Source organism: Haliaeetus albicilla, chromosome 19 (assembly GCF_947461875.1).
Source record: "Haliaeetus albicilla chromosome 19, bHalAlb1.1, whole genome shotgun sequence".
Classification (NCBI taxonomy): Eukaryota; Metazoa; Chordata; class Aves; order Accipitriformes; family Accipitridae; genus Haliaeetus; species Haliaeetus albicilla.
Window position 1 is genome coordinate 12,840,030 of NC_091501.1, and position 20,523 is coordinate 12,860,552.

Genomic DNA, 20,523 nt, shown 5'->3' on the forward strand with positions numbered 1-20,523 from the left:
TTAACAAATTTTAGCTGCCCTTTATAACTTAATGTAGTCATAGGGTTCTTAAATCTTTTTTTCATTATACTAATCATTTATATTTTAATTGGCACATTTTTATGAGTCACTTTATGTAAATGTATACAATGTCCTTACTTTCTGTTACAGTATGTTCTGCCAATAATTTTTTTCTGCTTACCATCTTACCTGGATACCTAAATTGAGATTTGGACCCCATGTGCTGGATGCAATACACCCATGTTTATGCACGCACACAGAGTGATTTCAGAAGTCTTAACAGTGTGTATTTCCAGGAGTTTTGGAATACAGAATCGAAAGGGTTTAATAACAGCTTGTCTGATAAAGTGTCTACAGAGACTGTCAATCTAGCTATAATTCAACTACTGAAATAATCTTCCTTTCTCCCAGCTCTGGTGATGTCTTGCCTTTCTTAATCCCTTCGCTGGCAGTTTTTATCTCTTGTTTTCATGCTATAATTCATCATTCCCTATAACCCTTTTTTCTCATTCCTTCCTATTTCTCTTTTCAACTTCTTAATTTTACTCCTATATTACAGAATGCTTTTTTTTTTTAGTTAAACTAATATAAAGAACTTGTACCATAAATAAATGTGACTAATTCTGTCTTTTTGACCCTGACTTTGGATTATAATGCCAATTCTTTCACTAAATTACTCATTTTCATATGTCTATACCAAAGTCTGTCCAGTATGCACACAAACTAGTGTAAGGCCTGTGTAGTTAAAAGAGGATTTGCAGGTCAGTGAACACTATCTTGAGCCCATCCTGAACACTTCAGCTCTGGTTTTCTTCTTTTGTGATGTTTAAGCTCATTTCCTTGCACTTTCAACTCAAGGCTGAATTTTGATCCAAAACTTGGAGAGCAGCTCAGCAGCCAAATTACAGGAAGCCAACAGAAGCATGTCTAACAATTCAGAAAGTAGAGCAGACCTCTGGAGATAAATATGCCTGTAACAGGGCCTAGATGGTACAGGACAGTTGTTCTGTCTTTGTACTTGGCTTCATGTATTTATTTGATTCAGCGTGTGCTGTCTGCCTCACTCGATATCTACATCTGCCTCTATAGGCTTGACACATTCCTTTTTCCCGCAGACCCTGCTAGCCCTTATGTGCCCAGAGTCAGCCTTTTATTTACCTCTTGGGTTCTGTAATCGCTGATATAGGATTAAAAGTTTTTCAGTATAATGCATGCCATCCTCATATATTAAAGAGGTATGGCTCCTATGTTATAGATCAAAACATGAAGCATACCATTTTGAACCACCTTGTCTGTCAGATTGGGATGAAGCATCGGATGGCAAAACCTGTAGCATGTACAGGAGGCATCTCTGAAACCAAAAGTAAAGGCTGGATGTGGGCAAAGTTTGGACATCCCTGAAGTAAACTGACTAGTCTGTTATAGCTATAGCTGTGATGGTCTTTGAATATAATCAGGATCTGTGGGGATAGATGATATCTTCTATTTGATCAAGAGAATACAGGTAAAGAAAATAGAAAAGGCTTTCTTGGTGAGGCCGCACCTCAAGTCCTGTGTTCAGTTTTGGGCCCCTCACTACAGGAAAGACATTGAGGTGCTGGAGCGTGTCCAAAGAAAGGCAACGAAATTGGTGAGGGGCCTGGAGCACAAGTCTTGTGAGGAGTGGCTGAGGGAACTGGGGTTGTTTAGCCTGGAGAAAAGGAGGCTGAGGGGAGACCTTATCGCTCTCTACAACTGCCTGAAAGGAGGTGGGAGTGAGGTGGGTGCTGTTCTCTTCTGTCAGGTGGCTGGAGATAGGATGAGAGGAAATGGCCTCAAGTTGAGGCAAGGGAGATTTAGGTAAGATATTAGGAAAAATTTTTTTACTGAGAGGGTTGTCAGACATTGGAATAGGCTGCCCAGGGATGTGGTTGAGTCACCATCCCTGGAGGTATTCAAAAAGCGAATAGATGGGGCACTTCAGGACATGGTTTAGTGGGCATGGTTGATGGTTGGGCTCGATGATCTTGAAGGTCTTTTCCAACCTAAATGATTCTATGATTCTCTGGCAAGTTCTTCTGAATAGACAGTCGGCCCAAAACAGCATCTGCTTTTTCCAGTTCTGTGTACTGGTCTAATAAAAGATAGTATTTCTCATTCAAACTTTGCTAGTTCATTAGCAACATTTATGGGTTATACAGTAAAGAAAGCATTTAAGTATAAATTGTGAGAAAAAGAGCTAAGTTGTCCTGGAGAAGAGAAAAAAATGTATTTTTCTATCCTCTCCCATTATTGTCTTAATTCTGCATTGCTATTGCCACAGTTGTTTAAAGTTACTACTCCATTTGTGATTCCCATGAGTAACTAACATCTGCTAAAATAAAATGTAGCACTCTCTTCTGCTTTCCCATACTCAATTAGATTGTATTTAACAAGCTTCAGTTGAAAAATACAAACTAAAGATATATTTCAATTTACAAAGCACATTTTTCATTTAAGTGAGAGCTTTTCTGTTTCTAACTGCAGAATTTCCTTTGTGTTTGAAGTGTTCCCATGGGGGGTGGGAATCAATTCTCCAGATTCGCAGAAGACCATCACAGAATACCCATTTTGCATCTTTGGAATTTTAATGAGTTTTGTAAATTACTTCAAATCCAGTGCATTAAATTCATTCCTGTCCCTTCTAATATGATCTTCCGTAGATAATGCTTCACAAGCCTCAGTGGGAAAAAATTAATCCTCTTGAATGTTAAGAAGTGTTAACATGATTAGGGAGGACACATTTAACTGAACACCAATAATATTTAAGAATGATGCCAATGTATCTCCTTCTCACCAATGAGATTATTTACTTTGTTTGGGATTTTTTTAAATAAATAGTTGAGCATTCATTTTCATACTGCTGCTTTTGGAACTGTGATTTCCCACTGCAGCGACTATTATTGGCGAAGGTTGGTCTTGCTGTGTTTCATCGTAGCCAATATAACCTGTAGGTGTCTCATACCTGCTGAGGAGGCTCAGATACGAAGAGTAGGAATTTTCTGTGACTTCTTCTGTTAGGTAAAACTAGTATATGAAGTAGATGTAAGCTTTTCACTCTTCCAGCAGATCCACAGTGACTCACAGAAACTATTGTACAAGTCGTTGTCGGAAAAGCTTCTGCCAGCGTCAACACCATAGTTCTGAGGGGAATTTGTTGCCACATAAATAATTTTGTGGACTCTCAAAGTTTGATAATTAGTACCTCTCATGTATAATAGTTTCTTTATGTTACCATTAAGTTCAGCTATATTCCTTAGTGACTTCAATTGATTTTAATCAAAATATGGGACCAAACTGCTACATCATTCTTTGTTGGCATTTTATCAAAGATATTTTGTAAAGCTGACTTGCTGTAGAAAAATTTTGGTCCATTTGTAATGAAGGCCTGAAGCCAATACTTTATGAGTATATGGTATCTCAAAACCTAATCTAAACTAGTATACTAGACTAAGTTGTGGATAGTAAAGAATCTACGGTGCTTTGAACCATGTCATTAAGTTATTCATGTGGTGGAAAATATTCCTTTGAGTCAGTTCTGACCTAACGCCCCCAAGGAAGTTAACCAGCACTGTTTCTGGAACTGTCCTCTTTCAACCGGTTCATGTCCTGTTCAACTTTTCTTATTAAAAAACTGAAGTTACCAGAAGGAAGGAAGAATGTTCCAAGTCTCGACACTGAGAAATAAAAATTCCATTCATTCATTATAAATAATTGCATTATCCTAGCAATTTCTATTAAATACAGTATCCTCTTTCACTTTGTCCTAAACGTATCATTATGTTAATATTCTTGGGCTCTGTAGAACTACTGCTACGTTTCACATTTCAGATGGTTGCCTTTAAGTGAAGGATTTTATTCCTATATGAAGGGAAATGACATTAAGAACATAATGATATGGTCCACATTTTTATTTATAGTTTGGGTTTTGTTTTTCTCTTATCTTTACAAAAGGAAAGAATGGAGTAGAAACAAGAACTTGCTGAAAATCATCATTTAAATATGTTCGTGGTGGTGTGCTGCGCCATGTTTGGAAGGCAGCACTGCGAGAAAGTAAAACAAGACAACCAAAGAGAGCAACCAGATATTAGTAGTAGGCAGCAATGTTTGTTCCATCAGTAGCTTAAGCACTATTATAAATGTTTCTTACGGCTTCAAATCCAGCTCTAAAATGTGTGGAACTTCGTATTATGGAGAGCTTCTTATTTTCAATAGGTCCTACAGTGACAGTCGTTCCAAAAAATTATTTCTTCCAACAGAAGAGAACCTATCTGATTAAAATAATTTCCTTAACCCTCGGAGGAGGAGGAGAAGGCGTTTTGCTCCCTGGCTCTCTGCCATCGGTGGCTTTTTCCAGCCATGTCCGACACATCCTCGCTTCGTCCAGGCTGCTGAGGGTCCTGCCTATTCCTGCTGGTCCCCAGGCACCATTTTTTTCCCCGCACAATTGACCTGTTCCTCTTTCCCCAGAGGTGTTTTCGGCAGCATTTGCGTTGTGACCTGGGCATCAACAGCAGCCTTTAATACCTGGGCAGACGTGTTTCCATGAGATACTCTCTCAGAAAACACCTGCTATGGGAGCTTGTCTCACCCCACTACTAACATGGCGTTGCACCTATGGCTGCTTCAGCTGTGAATTACAGAGAGAGGCGCATTTGAAAAATCTTTATAGTCGTAGAAGAGCCTTTTTAGTGAAGAAAGGTTGTCTTCCCTCTCCCTGCGTACCAGCTTCAGCCAAAGCGCAGACCATCTAGGGACTCTACTTACTAATCCTCTCCCAGGAAATCAGGAATGTCTTTTCTGCTCAGCTGCTCGAAGCAGAGGAAGGAAAAAGGTGATAATGTTGCTTCACTGTATCAGTCACAACCTGCTGTATCAGCTAAATAGTCATGGCTTGGTTCCAAGGAGCATAATTTACATTGAACATAATTCACATTTCACTCTCAGCAAAGTTAATGTTAAGCTTTTCATACAAAATTACACCAGACTGCATGTATGTAGCTTTTAAATTCCATTTTAAAATTGCATATATGCTTGCTGAATTTTGAAAGTATTAAACACACATTTTGATTTGTTACACAAATAATATTGTAAGTGGGATAAACTTTACTCTAAATTACAAATAGCTATTTTATAAACATCCTGTGTATTTCTTTGTTCAGATTCCGCTTGCTTTCTTACTTCTGTATCATCTATGAGAAATTAGTCAACTTAGTTTCTGTAAAGAAATTACTCTGCTGTGTTTTGCATTTAGTCATTCTAAATTACTCTGTTACTTCAGAGTTTACCCTGTCTTTCTTCTCTGACTGCTCTTCCATTAGCTTGTTATCTTCCCCACCTGATTTATGTCATTTATTTTTAATTTGTAATCTTATGGGAATGCATAATGTACTTTAAAGTTAAACAGCCCACTTCTGGTCTCTGTTAGAAATTAGAAGTAATAATTGCCACAATTTATATCCTTCTTCGTGTGCAAGTGTATTTTTTGACTCTAGTTGAGAAAGTAATGGATATAGGAACTCTCTAAAATTATTACATTTTATAGCATTTTAAGCCTCTATATTAAATTAATATTTTGGGTGAGGATGAGAACTTGGGATCAGTGTCATGGTTCTTAAATACTTGTTGAAGTCACAAACATTATCCAGAAGTTGACCGTATCCATAATGCCATAACAGTACCCATTTTTATTTGCACATGGAATGGCTAATTTTAATTGAAATACATACTAACAGTCAGTAACATTAACTATTCCTAACTTGAAATGAGATATAAAGGGAAAAACATTGCTTTCAGGACATGGTCAAGTGTTTTGTGCGCATGTGGTGTGTCTAAAATTTACTGTGCTCTCATTTCAAGCACTTCCTACAAGCAGATGGTGTACCGGCCTGAGCTATTGCCTTATTTTTTCGAGGGCAGCTCACCTCTGTATGTTTTGCTATTAGTAACAAGTTCTGTTACCCTGTGCTTTGCTCGGACACTGTGGTCCTTGTGGAAGCTTTTTGCAGCATCTCCTGGTAGGAGCTACTGCTGTGGATTCTGCTGGGGTGTGCAGGGGTAGCTGGGCCTGCCTGCGTGGGCATCCTTCCTGGAGAAAAGGAACCACCTGCAGGAGCAGCTTGGTCCTCTCTTGGCTTGTTGGGCTCACTGGGTTGTATAGACCAAAATACTCCGTGGAAATTTCTTTCTTGGAATACCTATCAGAGCTAATAGGATTCTCCATGACTTCATAATAAACGAAATGAACTTCCTCTTAAAGAGGAAATAAATAACATGGAAGGAATAGAAGGGCCTCCAGTTCTGATCCTGAAATAACTGGATGTGTAGAACTTCATCATTTCACTTAAGTACTTCCTGCTTTGTCCTTTCTTCTCTTTTTTTTTGCGCTGTGCATGTACAAAACCGTGACTGCCCGTTAAACCTCCGTCCTAACAGTATAAAAGTTTTTCCAAAACTCATCAGCTAGGATCTATAGGAGAGGTGTTTAAGATTTGCCTTGTAGACAGGTGAATTTTCCCTGTGATTATGACTATCAGGTACTGCCTTGACTAAACAGGCAGAGCCCCTGTGGGGACGCAGAGGACTCATTCATCAGCAGAGAAAGCAAGGGGCAAGGTACAAGCCCAGCATGAAGAGTGCATCACAGAGTAATTCTGGTAGTGTCTAGCAATCCAGCTTCAAGAGAGTAAACTGACACCTAAGGTAATGCATTGCAACTGAAATTAGGAGAAGTAGCCACCTAACTCTTTTTCACAGTCCCTTTAATGTGCAGAATTGCGAGTTGTTAGGGATGAGGATTGTAGGGTTTGCCTGCGTTATGCATGCTTAGGTCAGCGGGGCCTGGCCCTAGCAGATAGCTCTGTGGTACAGGTAATAATTATCGTTTGTCCTGCTTACCCACAGAATAACAACTTCCTGTACACTATAGCAGCTTTAATTTTCAGTGTATAACATACCCCAGAATTTACACAAACGGAAAATTGTCCTCGGACTGTGAAATGATTGCTGCTGGTGGTGGAGGATGGACATATTACCTGCAACTGCAGGATTTGCAGGAAAACTTCTCCAGTCAAATGCAAAGTATAACTTACAGGCATTTATTTTATTCCTTCTGACCATTTATACAATTTTGAATTTCATTCATTACCAAGGAAATAATAATATGTCTGCTATTCACAAAGCTTAGAGATGCTCAGGAATGCAGGATGAATCCCATATGCAAAGTTATTTCAAATATATGGTGCAAGATCCCTCAACAAATTTTTTCAGGGTTTTTTGTCAAAATTGGTTGTAAAATCTATTCAAATGTATTTAAATATATTTGAAACATATTTTTAAAGTTTACGTGATTTTAAAAGACAAGACAGAATGTTTAATTTGAAATCTTACTTTAATTTTTAACTGCATATGTATTAAATATTTTGAAAAAGTTAACATAAAAACAAAATTTCCAGGTAGAGCAAAAATATTTAAGGGTCTGCGTAACAAATTTCTTTTTTCTTTTTTTCTTTTTTTAAACTTTGGCAGACTGGGATTTCCATATTCCTAACCCTTTCTTGTGGCCCTTTTATAGGTCTATAGTTGAGAAATAAAGGTTTGTATGCAATTGGCTCTCACTACTTCAAACATACATATTTACACTGGTTGATCTGGGAAGATGCAAAAGCTCTTGACCATTTGCCTGAGATACAGTGTAGTTTAACTTATTTTGAGACAAAACAAAGGTTAAGATTAAATCACTTGAATTTCTTTTTGATGCTGTTACTTTAAGCTTTAAACATATTTTTTGGACTAACCATAGCCTGATCCAGATATACCTAAACTTTGGAGAAACATGATTCCAGATTCCGGTATTGTAGCCTTATAGAAGTCCTGCAGTTAATTTTGGGTTTGTGCTGCCCTAGAAACACCTCATATTCTGTATTGAGGTTTACTGTCCATAGCTTGAGATACTACTTTATTTTTGTTTGCCTTTTTTCATCAGTTTCTTTTTGTGGAATTGTTAATGAGAGGAAAATAACACTTTGGGGAGTAAGCCTCCTCCATAAAAATAAATTTTAAAGGATCTTAGCTTAAAGTTGCCTTGTTTATGTTATGGGATAAGCAAAGGCCACAAAGGCTCTGCGGAGCAGCACCACAATTCACTTAGGGTGCATATAAACCCATAGCATCCTATTTCTTAACTATGAAATTATCTTCCCTCTGAATGTCAGTTAATCTTTAAATAAATTCTGGAATATCTTGGACCAGAGAAGCACAATGCAAGCTAAATTCATGGCGAATTGTTTGGGATTTTTTTTCACTGATGGAGTTTAACTATAAATGGAAAAGTATTCCTGTCATGACTTGCTTTAAACCCAGGAAGGAAGGCAGCAGTGGTGAAAAGTGTCTGAATCTGTTCCAGATTATCTGCAAGCTTCCATTCCCCTGAGATGCTGAAGGTCCTTTCTGTTCTTCTCTCCAAAGATAAATACTATGAAGCACTTCTGGGGTCCTTGCTATCCTTTTCTTTCTGAGCTGTCTATTTTTACTTGTCATCAACTAGGCAAACATATCTGCCTTGCCTTCTCTTCTTTGACCATTTCTATGAAGAAAGTGAATTTCTATGAATCTCCTCATATCCTCAGCTGAAAATGCCAACAAAAAAGGACTGTTAACACTCCTTTATTTTCATAGAAAAATGGCATGGGGAAGATAACACCATTTCCATTTGCATTCACAAGAAGAAAATCTAGGAAGCCAGGAGCAGAATTGATAGTAATACTTTTAGAGAAACTTCCCTAAAATTCGGACTGCCAGACATCTAGGTGAATCAAGTTATACCACGGAGAACTGGATGTTCCCCATTAAGGAGCTTGTCTGAATGAGGAGTGACGTATGCTGCTCACAGCTGTTTCTGAAAGGAATGACGTAAACGGAGATGACATACACGATACAGAAATGCGGCAACCAGCCACATAGTCAATTAAGATGTCTTTGTTTAAGTAGAAATCACATTATTAAACCTAGATGTTCTGAAGCTAGCAAACTCAACGCATGGCTATCATTGCTACTTTTTTCAAAGACGTTTCATCACAGACATCTGCCAGCCAGCTGTGTAGACTTTCTGTATGCACTAATTTGCAGAGTATTATGCTGGCCTTAGCATTCAGAGCCGTCTCCTTTTGGGCTCCTGATGGTCAAAAAACTTATTTCTTGGAAATATTTTCTTCATCTGGTGAAGTTGGTTACTTTTGTTTGGTCGCATTTAATTTATTTTAGCTTTGGCATGGGCTTATTTTGTTGGGCTTACCTTGATTTTATAAGGAATCTTATGAATACACAAAAGCTGACCAGTGCAGCAAGAAACTGAGACATCACTGACTTAGCAGTACTGCCCCGCTGAAGACAAGATCCTGCAGGATTCTCCCTCGTCCACCAACCTCCTTTCAGTTTTGAAGGTTAATCCCTCTGAGGTGCTTTTATATTTGACTGTTTAATGGCGTTGTCCTTTCCCGAAGCTTCAGCGGGCGGATTTGGCCGGGATGCCCGGCGGCGGGAGGCTGGCTGGGCAGTGGTGGTGCAGGACGGCCGGAGCCGGCCCTGCTTTCCCTGCTAACACTGCCCTCTCCTGGCTCTCCTCCTGCGGACCGAGAGCCGGGGCCCCTTGCAGGAGCCAGCTAAAGAAAAGGGAATTACATCGTTGGCTTCTTCTCCCGTCACTTGCTGTCTCTCCCGACCTCCACGACCTCCCACCCTTGCGACGAATGGCACCGTGAAATCTTTGCGCCGGCCCGAGAAGCCACGGCGGCCCCGTCTCAGAGTTCAGCGTTCAAGCCAGTGCCGTGAATTTACCGGCGGTTCGGTGGTTCGCAGGCTGCTGTGACTGGGGCCGCCGGGGTCGCCGGGGTTTCACTAGGCTGAGCAACCTGAGACTCGGAGGTAGTCCCTGGAACCCAGTCTGCCGGCTTTTAATATTCAGCACTGCTCCTAGCTGGCTGTGCTGACCCTTTCAATCCTGCTCGCTGACTGGACCTCTCCTAGGCTTACCCATCCATTGCAAGTTTCCAACTAATAACTCTGCCAGGCTGTTGGAACCAGGCTAATCGCCTATCCACAGTGTGCTGGTTTTGAGCCATTATGGGTTACTGCCGAATTCCCCCCCTTCTCCCCCGAGAGCCCTTACAGAGCGCGGAGTGCTCCCCTCCCTCTCGTTTTCCCCACTTCCCCGGCTCATGTCACTCCGCAGAGCAGGATCAGGTTGCTTTTGCATTGTGATTCTTGGCATGAGCCCCTTTCGGATTCGTATAGCTGTTCTGTGAGTACGGCAGCCAGTAGGAACAAAGCACATAAGAACACATTAAACTAACATTCAGCACGCAAAGCCCAAATAATTTACTATATGCTACCCTGCCTAGTAAAGGGAATAGTGTAGCAGGCTTACCCTTTTAATTTCCTTTCTCACTTTTGTCTATAGAAGTCTATACTGTAACTTCCTTAAAAAGCATTTATATTTATTCTATAGTCATTCTTAGGCTGTTTGTTTTTATGCAGTATTTCTTGCAGTAACAATCTCCTGTGCTTTGCTTGATACCATCACTAAACAGAGACGTACTGTTGTATCTGATTAGAATTTTAACTGTAGAAATATAACCTTTCCCACTGCATTGTGCTCTTACGGTGGTAAAATGATCCCTGTTGTCCTGCTGCCTGATAGTTCTCTTTTTTTAAAAACTTACAACGAGTAGTGTTACAGAAGTACAAAATATAGATCAAAAAACATGTATACTGATGACCAGCTATCCCTTCAGGGATGAAAAATGCCAATTTGCCATTCTTTCCATGTCATATATTAACACAGTAGAGTTCCAATTAAAATATTAATCACTTAGGAGTAAGAAATATTACAGGACTGACACATAATGTTAGAAAAAAAACAAATGTAAAAGAAGGTTCAAATATAGATAATCTAGTTGTTACAGCTGCTCAAAATGACAAAGAACTTTGGATGCAGAAGTTTGCAATAAACTTCAGAATCCATCTAAGTGTATGTACCTCCTACAAATATGCTTGTCATATTCATAGAGAATATACTTTATTAGAAGAAAATCATGGCACTGAAAAACAGAAGAGTTTTTTGGATGTATACTATATGAAAGAGCTATCTGCTTGAAAGCGTATCCAGTCTATCTGTATCATCCAGTCTAGTAAGAGACACTGCTTCTCCTTGTCCTGTCAGATCCTTAGACCACTGTGAGTACAGTAATCTCTAAAATGCTTGCACAAATTACAGCCTTACTTGGGATTCTGCACAGTTCACAGGCTAGCATGGGCTTTATCAATTGCTGGGCAGATAAAACAGGTTACTGAAGGCAGATGTTTCCTGCTCTTCATTACGACTCTGTGGGCCCCTAATTCTGGCAATGGCATTAGGCTCGGAGCTGAAGACTATGTTTGCGTATACTCCAACATATTGTGTGGTGTGGTTTTTAACACCGCTTGTTGGAAAAACAGTTTATAGACTGTAGACAGAGTAAATGAGATAAAGTTTTGAAGTTCCATATCCCATTCTGAGCTGATTATAGTAATCTGAACAGTGAATGATCCAACAGGAAATGCAGTTAGTAAACAAAAATCATTTATGTTCCACCACAATTGCGTATAGTCATCTTATGACAGAGTTAGGAAACACAATCTCTGAAAATTATTAATTTCACAGAAAAATTAGAATTCTGGTTAGCTCTGAGTGTATTATGTATAATTATGTAACATTCCTATTGTTTTCATATAGGAAACAATTCTGAAGTAATGACCTATGAAGCATACTGTTGTTCATGAATAAAAGTAAAACTATTTAAAAAAATATGCTAGCAAAATGCTGTATTGCTTCTGGAATACAGTTGCTTTCAGAAAAACATTCTACAGCAGAAGTTTTTCTGATATATCATAGAACAATTTATTGAGGACTAGTTAAGCCAGTTAGTTTTCCCATGTGGACATGGCCTTAACTGGGAAGGTTATAAGCCTGGTCTTGTAGAATGAAAAAGTGAAATGAAGAGTAGGGAGAACATCCAGTTTTTAGTGAGGGAGTCGCTAAGGGAAGATGCTGATCCTGGAAGTGCCCAGCATGTTACACCTCTGCTAGCTCCCTTTCTAAAAGTGTTGGTTTAGCTTAGAGCTGAGCCTGTTGGGCAGGTGTTGTTATACAGCGAACACGTTTAATAGCAGAAAATAACCATGCCTCTGTGTGTTTCTTGCAGCTTCATGACGAGTTAGAAAAGGGCGAGAAGGAAAGCGCAGAGCTGCAGGAGTTTGCCAATGCCATCTTACAGCAGATAGCGGATCACTGCCCTGACATCCTGGAGCAAGTCGTCAATGCACTCGAGGAGTCGTCATGACCTCAGCCACTAGCCCCACTGGAGCAGCACACCAGTGGCAAAGCCCAGTCAGTCCAAGGAGCCATGAGAATTGAGAGGAATGTGAAAGACAGAAAATGGAATAGAAACTTCTGGTGCACCTTTTACAAAGAAAACAAAAGCAAAAAAAACCCTCTAAAAACTATGTGCTCTACATGCTCTCTAGGTTCTTCCAGTCTATGATTAACCAGTCATGTTTGCATTCATCTTCTCACTGCCTTTCTACTTTAGAATTCGATTCCCCATTGACTTTGTTGATGGTGACTTTTGGATACAGCTAAGCAGAGCTCTTCCAAGTCTACTGAGCAAAGAAGAGGGGATCCACTGAATACAAGCAGCTCTAGTTCTCCATGAGGTTGCAGAAGGATAGCCCTTGCCTTTCATTCATTTATTGCTTCTTTCTTTTTTCTTTCTTTCTCTTTCCTTCCTTTTTTTTTTTTTCCATAAAAGCTGAAAGCCTGAATTTTACAGTGCTAAAACCAAACCTGAGTGTGCTCTGATTATGGCTCATGACTGGCCAGCATCAGCTAGCTAGCTCAGGTCTTGCTGCCTGTCAATGTTTCTTACGTTCTTAAATAACAGAGAGAGGAAAGGAAAGCTTCCCTATTTGTTCCTGTTAGTCATTTCATCTAGCAGCTGGGAAACAAGGTAGGCATACTGGTACTTTCTGTTTACTTAACTTTGATTTTTGTTGTTCATTGATCTGACTCTGAAGTGCTGAGTGGGGCATTTTTTCAGGTAACTGTTTTCATCTGTTGATTTCTTGTTTTTTTTAGCTGAGGTTTCTCATCATAGTTCTGTTCTAAGTCCTTATTTTATAGAGAGCTCTCTCCCTTCAAGCAGGTGTGGTCAACAGGTCAGCTCCCAGTTTTAACTTGTATTGTTTGTCCATTGCCAATCTTTCGGGCCATAGCTTTGCGAACGCTAGCTGCCATCAGAATAGTCTTAGGTGTTTTGTAAATGCGAAAATTGTGTCATTTAGCTTGAAAGTATAATTTTAAAGCTAAGTTAGGTAAATCGGTAACAGTTCTTACTATAATTATAATTTAATTTATTTTGGTTTAGCTTAGGTTGACGAGGAATGAGTTTGAGTTCAGAGCAATAACCCATTCTTATAAAGAGGAGCATCTCTGCTGGAGTTGGCACCCAGCTGAGCAGATAGGTATAAAATCACAGCTTTAGTTAAACCAGTGCAATTCTTATATGTATATGAGAGGCCTTAGTCTGGTTCCCATCCATCTTTGACACTTGTTAAAGCCCCTGCTGATAGGTAATATGACCTGAAACAGCAGGTCAGTTTGTCATTGTGGTAGCAAGTCAGAATCCTATTTTATGAGTAGGACTTGGGTGTTCTTTCTTGGACTATGCATTAATGGGGAGACACGTTTTTTCCTGGCTACCAGTGGTTATGTGTGTCTGGGGGCATCTGCAGGACAGAACCCTTTAACACGTTCCCATGTGCTCCTTAAAGGAGCTTGTTCCCCTTTAGCTTTCTCATATTACTTAAGAGAATGAGGGGAGGATGAAAGGAGACCAAATATCAACACAGCAGTGGAAGAAATCTTGGTTTTCTAGTCACTAGCTAATTATGAATCCTCTCAGTAAACCTCCCATTCAGAGCCTGCAGTTTAATTCCATATGACTGACTACATTTTGAGCTTAATCACTAAACTGTTATGCTAAGGAAAATGTTCCAAGCCCTTTCAGGAAAACTTCATTTCTTAGGTCTTTCAAATCCACAGCACAGCTCCCCTGTAGGTCTTTCACACCTTATTTTTATCTTTAGAATAAAGACCAATTGCTTCCAATAGAAAGGAGATCAGCAAAAGTTTGAGTAAGAGATGTATCCTGTCTTTTTTTCAAACAAGCACTGAAAATTGGGCAAAACTGAAACCTTATATACATGTAGACTCTATTGAAAACTAACTGATTTAAAATAAATCACATCCCAATTAATTCTGTTGTAATGATTCAGCAGAAGGAACTGGATCCATAACCGTGGTGTCCACTAGGAAGAAATATGTAAGTCTCCAAAGAAGAGGTGATTCACACCTTTTCCATGTTTTGAACTGCCAGTGCTTTGCAAATCAAAACTGTGTCTGAAGCTTTTTTTGTCACGGATGAGGAGTGTAATGGGAACCTGAATGCGTGCAATGGGGGAACACCGGAAGGCATGTAGACAGTGACTGTACATACCACTCAGCCGTGCCTCATCCCAGAACCACCCCTTTGGTCCCATTATTTGAGTCAGCACGTTTCGATAGGAGTTGTTGTTTTGAAATCTTTCCTCTTGCTTTTTCTTCGTCACCCCTAATTACTCACTCAAGGAATTTAATGCCGCCTGTAAAAGCATCAGAGCCATCAGCCCAACATCATCGTGCCACCGCCACCACTCTTGACTATCTCATTAACTTATATGGTCAAATCTCCAGCTGCCCTGGTTCCCTGCTGTAAAACAATCCCTCCTCTGTGAGAAGCTGTGGAATTTCCCTTATCGATGGTTCAAATGACTCCTGCTTGTAAACCTCTTACTGAGATGTCCCTTGATAGCGTTTCTGCTGCAGGCAGGGACAGGGGGAGGGGATGGGAATGAGGGGTGGTCACTTTGGGCTGTCATTTCAATTCCCTTGGTTTCCTGCATTGCCCACACATCACAGGACAGTGCTAGTTCTTCTGCGTCTTTAACTCAGCCTGTGGCTGCATTTCTAGCATTGAAAGTGCCCAAGCCAAAGGCACGGTGCTGTCCTGACAGCATCTGCAGGATCCATGCGTCGGCAGCCAGGTGAATCTCACTGTTTACACATCTCCCTGCCTTTTCCCTGGGAGGATTTGTCAAGCCTGGCTAGTTTTCACGCTGGCCATTTGGTCTTTTATCTCCCAGCCACACACCTGCTGTTCCTCCCATCTGGATTGTTGGGCCTTTGCAATTTTTCTCGTTAACCGCTGTTATCTTCTAGGTCTTCTAGGCTTCCCATCTTAAACATTGATCTTAGACCTCAGTAAAGTGCTTTCAGGGAGAGAGCAGATCTCATTTAGGAACAGACTTGATCTGACTTGATCTCCATTGAACTATTTCAGGTAATCTCTCTGATCCTGTGTTGACAGAGATCTTGTCATGGTGAATAGCTTGAGGAACTATGTGATTTGGGAGGTACTGCCGCCCACGATTTAATGCTGAATGTGACCAGTGAAAGCTTTTTCTTTTTGCTTGTATGGAGTGCCACACCATTTGGCCTTAGGGCAACGAAGGGATTTTGTTACCATAATCCATCATGAAATTGCATATCGGGCACATGGCAGAAGGGCCATGTGTGCACATACTGCAATGCTCATCCAGTTGCCCAACCCACCACTGCTCTTTTAAAATCTTATACCCAAGTGGCAGCAGCCAGGCAGATGTAGATAGTTTCCTAGCACAGCGGTCCTGCAACGCAGCAGCTCTAGGAAATCAGGGGCCCTTCCCAGGGAGCCTGGGGAAACTTGCTTATTCTTCTCCTGTTGAACGAAGTTCTGTTTGCTATGGGAGCTGTGAAAGTTTTAATTGCTTTAATATTACTTTTTTTTCTCGCAAGCTGTCATTTGTAGAGAAACTAAGAGATGTAAGGACTTAAGGAGCTGTCTGTAGAAAATTAAATAGGTCATTTTACTTGGGTTTGGGCTAAAAAAATAATTCAAGCCTGAAGCCCAAGTACATTGTAAAAGCTGACACCCCAACCATGCTTGTTCATGGTATCCACGAGTCCAAGTACATATTTTCCTCTGAATCCAGCCTCATGTAAAACACTAAAAGGACATTGCAACACTAGAATTGAAGAGTGAGGACGTGAGCACTGTTTGCAATTGGAAAAAGAATTGCCTGGTGTGCTCCCAAACGAAGCTCTAAGCTTCTAGCCTTCTCTCTCTTGTTTTGACTGCCTTTAACCAGTTTTCCCTCTAGAAAATGCCCCTTTGGAGTATCCGATTTTTGCCAAGCCTGAGGGAGAGAAGGTGAAGGTCTGATGCGGTGCACAAAACTGTGTGCCGTTTCTGGTTGCACGGCTGGAATATCCCTTCTCTAGCAAATTTTCTGGTACTTTGGGGCTCTCAGTATTTTGCACAAGGGAGCATTAATGTCATAAATCTTGTAGACATAACCCTGTTTTTTGAACAAAAGGGCACCTCTTTTCATTTGCCCTGTAATTCCCACCCATTCTGCTGCTGGCGCTCAATTTGTTGGGAAATTTCTACATCTGATAAAGGTTGACGGGGTTGAGTCCCCACTCCTGTACAATTGCCGATCGTTGCCACTGAAGGGGTCTTTACAGAGGATGTAGAGAGTCACACACTGATACCATTTTAAAGCAAAAATTTCACTACATAAGTAATGCATATATTCCTCAAATGACTCCAATGAAATGCAAAAGAGAAATAGTACAATCAGGGCATCTGATACTTAAAGGAAGCCTCTACTCGGCTCAGCACTCACGCTGAAAGAGGGAACCGGAGAGGATGCAGAAGGCTGTGGATAACTAACACTGCCCCAGCGAAGTCGGCGGGGTGGGAGGGTTGGGCACGGGGCATCGTGGGGCATCGCGCCTGGCAAGGCCAACTCTGCTAACCCCTCTTGTCAGCGTGGTGAGGAAAAGGAATGTCGGGGGGGGCGGGGGTTAAACAAAATAATGTTTTTAATTGTTTTTTCCACATAAATGGAAGGAACCTTACGCAACAGCAGATCCTTCTGAACAAAATGGCTGTGTCCGCTGACTATTTTTAAAAAAAAAAAAGAAAAACTGTTTCAAAACTTTTTAGTGTCAAAAGTATAAACACAGAAATCCTGACTTTTTCCAGTGTGTGTGGTGAGTGCTGTAACCCTGTCATCAGTATCTCTCCTGACTTTTTCAGGGGTGTTCTTTCCTGTTTTGTTTTCTGCTTGTCGATATTGTCTGTGTGGTCCTAAGGCTGGGGCAGTTACCAACAATGTGTGTCTGTTGTCGGATTAAAAAAAGATAGTAGTAGAACTGAAAAAGATGTGTTTTAAAAAATATATAAAAATAAATTTCATCAAAAGGAATTCAAGTAAAGAAGCAACAAAGCCATGACTCCTCCTCTCGGGATTGTACGGAAAAGGATTTGTGGGCTTATAATTATAACCAGTTGCCTTTCACAGGCTTTTGAGGTCCAAGGCAGCTTGGCCTCTTAGGAAATGTTACAAACCCTGTATAAATTCCTGCTTTCCCAGGTTTATACTGTACACGTGTAATACAGAAATGGGCAGAATGAAACAGTATTTTGGAAATCAATCTTTTCCGGTAATGGTTATCAACACCATGTGTCCCTTAAGATAGGAACCACTGGTGTAAATGGGCCAAATGCTTTGGCCAAATTTTCCCTGTCTTCTCAATTGCACCTGTCAACACCAGGGACACGTGCAAGTGCAGATCGGCTGGTGCAGGTAGTTGTGTGTAGGTCCATTATCAAAGTTGGATTTCTTTGCAGCTGGTATTGGTCACATAGCCACAGCGGGCTATGGTACAGCAAAGGACTAGCAGCCGCCTTCTGCTGTGGTTGCGTCAAAGACTTGCACTGCTTAAAAGGAACAACGTGAGGCTAAACTGGCACATAACGTAAACAAAAAAAACCAAATTGCTTTACCTATGAGACTAGGTAAAGAATTTCATTAAATGAGTATATTTTATGTATCAAACTTACTGTATGCTGTTTGTCCCTGTGTTGCACTTCTAGTTTGGATCTTGAAAATCCAAGTCAATCAGTTTTGCTTTTAAGTAGATATTTCCACTTTAGGTTCTCAGTGCTTTGGTGGCGTTTTTTGTTGAAAACATTGGTTTTCTATTTGGAAACTGGAAAAAAAATGGATCTATCGGTCGTGTACTCTTTATTTGTTATAAAATATGGTTACCTAAAAGCCAAATTTGAAGCCAAATTTTATGAGTAGACATTGTTCCTTTAATCTACCCCATCTTCGCAGCTCTCTGTGGACATGGCCAAGTCTCTGTCCTCCCTGCCTGCCCAGGGACAGCTACGTTTGGCCCTTACTGACAAGCTCATTACAGTATATCTGGGGAGGCTTTAGTGGCAAATGTTAAGATGCTGAAGGAGGATGACTCAAATGGGACCATGAGCAGGGGAATAATTTCTGTGCTAGCCCAACATGCTGCTCCAAGCCCACTAAAACAGTATATTGCCGTTTCCCTCCAAGACAGTAAATGAGGAGAGCCGCACACCAGGTTCACAAATCGTTTGTGGGGTTAAAAAAAAAAATCTGTGGGAAGCTCCATCCACTCCACAGACACGGATCCCTCATTTGCTTTGGAAGAGACGTGTTGCACTTTAGCAGAGGCGGAGACAGGCTTTGGGGATGGGATCTAGTGTACTTGAGTTCCTTTTATGAAATAACAGCAGCGGGAGACATTGATGTCTGTGATGCAAGTGCGCACGCTGCCTTCAACTTGTATGTGTTTTATTGCTGGAGTCATGTTACTGACAGGATAATGAAATTGCAAAGAAAATGTGTTATATTCAACTTTGCCTTGATAATATAAACACTTTGTTCATTTTTTTTTCTTCTTTTTTTATTCACAGACTAAGTTCATCAGGAAATTATAAAATTATTTAAAAATTCTGTGCCGTGTCTTCATTTCAGTGAATTTCTCTGTGTCTTGCTCAGTGTCCTCTCCTGCGTGCCCAGGATCGGAGGGCAGGTAGGAGGGCCGAGCGGCTGTCTGGCAGATCCCGGAGACCGGGCTTGAGGTCCCATTTGTTGCCCACCCGCACCACTGGAACGACCCCACCGGGGGTCTCGGCTGCACCACGTGCCTGGCGGTGCTGATGGGCATAGGTGGGGCTGTCTACAAGGTGAAGGTGAGGGACTGGCGGTCACAGGCACGTCCCACTTACCCCGGGACAGGTCAGGTAAGTGGAGATATAGCAACTGTGTTTGCAGTCAGCTGTTTCCTTTGCCTCTCTCGTGCCTGTTTTCCAAGTAAACGTGACTTAGTTGTCAGGATCACATCTTACAGAGTAATGCACCTGGAAGGCCTTGCTGTGCAAAGGCCGGCGAGACCGTCCTGCAGCGCGTGTTCGTGGTGAGACCCAGCCACGGGTCCCGTCCCCACGGGAGCGGAGGAGAGTCACCGCTTCGTGGCACAGGACGAGCCACGGCCCCCTGCCACGCTGGGGGGAATGGGCGCTACCCGGCCTCCGGGCCCCAGCCGCATTTTGAGGACACAGGGAATTGCCTGAGTAATATCACTATAAAAATCTCATTTTTCTGGCGTTTTTAACTGTTCTAAAGAGAATAGCATTGCAACACGGGGTCCCACTGGTAGAACAATGTCCATGTTCAACACACTTCACCAGATTCTCCGCAGCTATCCTGAAGCCCTGGCAGAGCAGACCTCCCCAAGTCAGGACGCTTCCTAACCAATTTCTCTCTCAAAGCCTCTCCGTTTCTTTCTCATTTTGTTTATCTGTGCAGCCGATTTTTCTCTGGGCTTTCTTGCTGGCCTTGTCACTTCTGCTTTCTGTAGATTTATCATTTCAAGGGGCTCTTAAGATCCCGACTCGCTGTTTCCGTACAAGTGACCTCATGTGTGACAGGAACAGGCATCCTGATCTCAGTGCCTGAACATTCCCCTCCCTCTGCTAATTGGGTTTCAATCACTTGAGCTTCAATCAGGCACGTAAAGCAGCGTGTGGAAAAAGGATATGCGGGGATTAAGGGTCTCGTGAGCTTTGAAAGGACGAGTCCATCGGCCTTTTGGTTCCCAGTCTGTTTTATGTTCGCTTGAGCGTCTTTGGCTGAGAAGGGGATTCGTGATTCCCGTCAGGCCAGGGTGTGCCTGACTTGTGCAGCGCAGTCCAGATCAGCTGAATGAAACCACATGCCACATAAATTTAACCGATTACTGTACAACGGGGTATCTGTCAGTCTGAAAGTGGTACAAATGCCATTTCTGAATGGCTTGTCCTTTCGAAAGAGGAGGATGAGTGAAAGGCAAGAGTCGCAGCCACCGCCAGCAGGAGAGCACATCTGCAGGGAGAGCAGCACATCTGCAGGCAGAGCCGAGCTGAGCCCAGCCGAGCTGCCGCAGCCCACGCCGGCTCTGGCTGC

The 20,523-nt window shown here is 41.5% G+C and overlaps 1 protein-coding gene across 8 annotated transcripts in view; it reads left to right on the top strand.

Moving 5' to 3' along the window:
- The window catches only part of ERC1 (ELKS/RAB6-interacting/CAST family member 1), a 305,364-nt gene extending 286,332 nt beyond the window's left edge, over positions 1-19,032 (top strand). For all 8 annotated transcript variants that reach the window (XM_069807683.1, XM_069807686.1, XM_069807690.1 and 5 more), the window contains one exon: positions 12,258-19,032. In XM_069807683.1, the coding sequence (XP_069663784.1) occupies positions 12,258-12,395 (138 nt within the window). In that variant the 3' untranslated portion in view covers positions 12,396-19,032. The remainder of the gene's footprint in view (positions 1-12,257) is intronic.
- Positions 19,033-20,523: the final 1,491 nt, after the last annotated feature.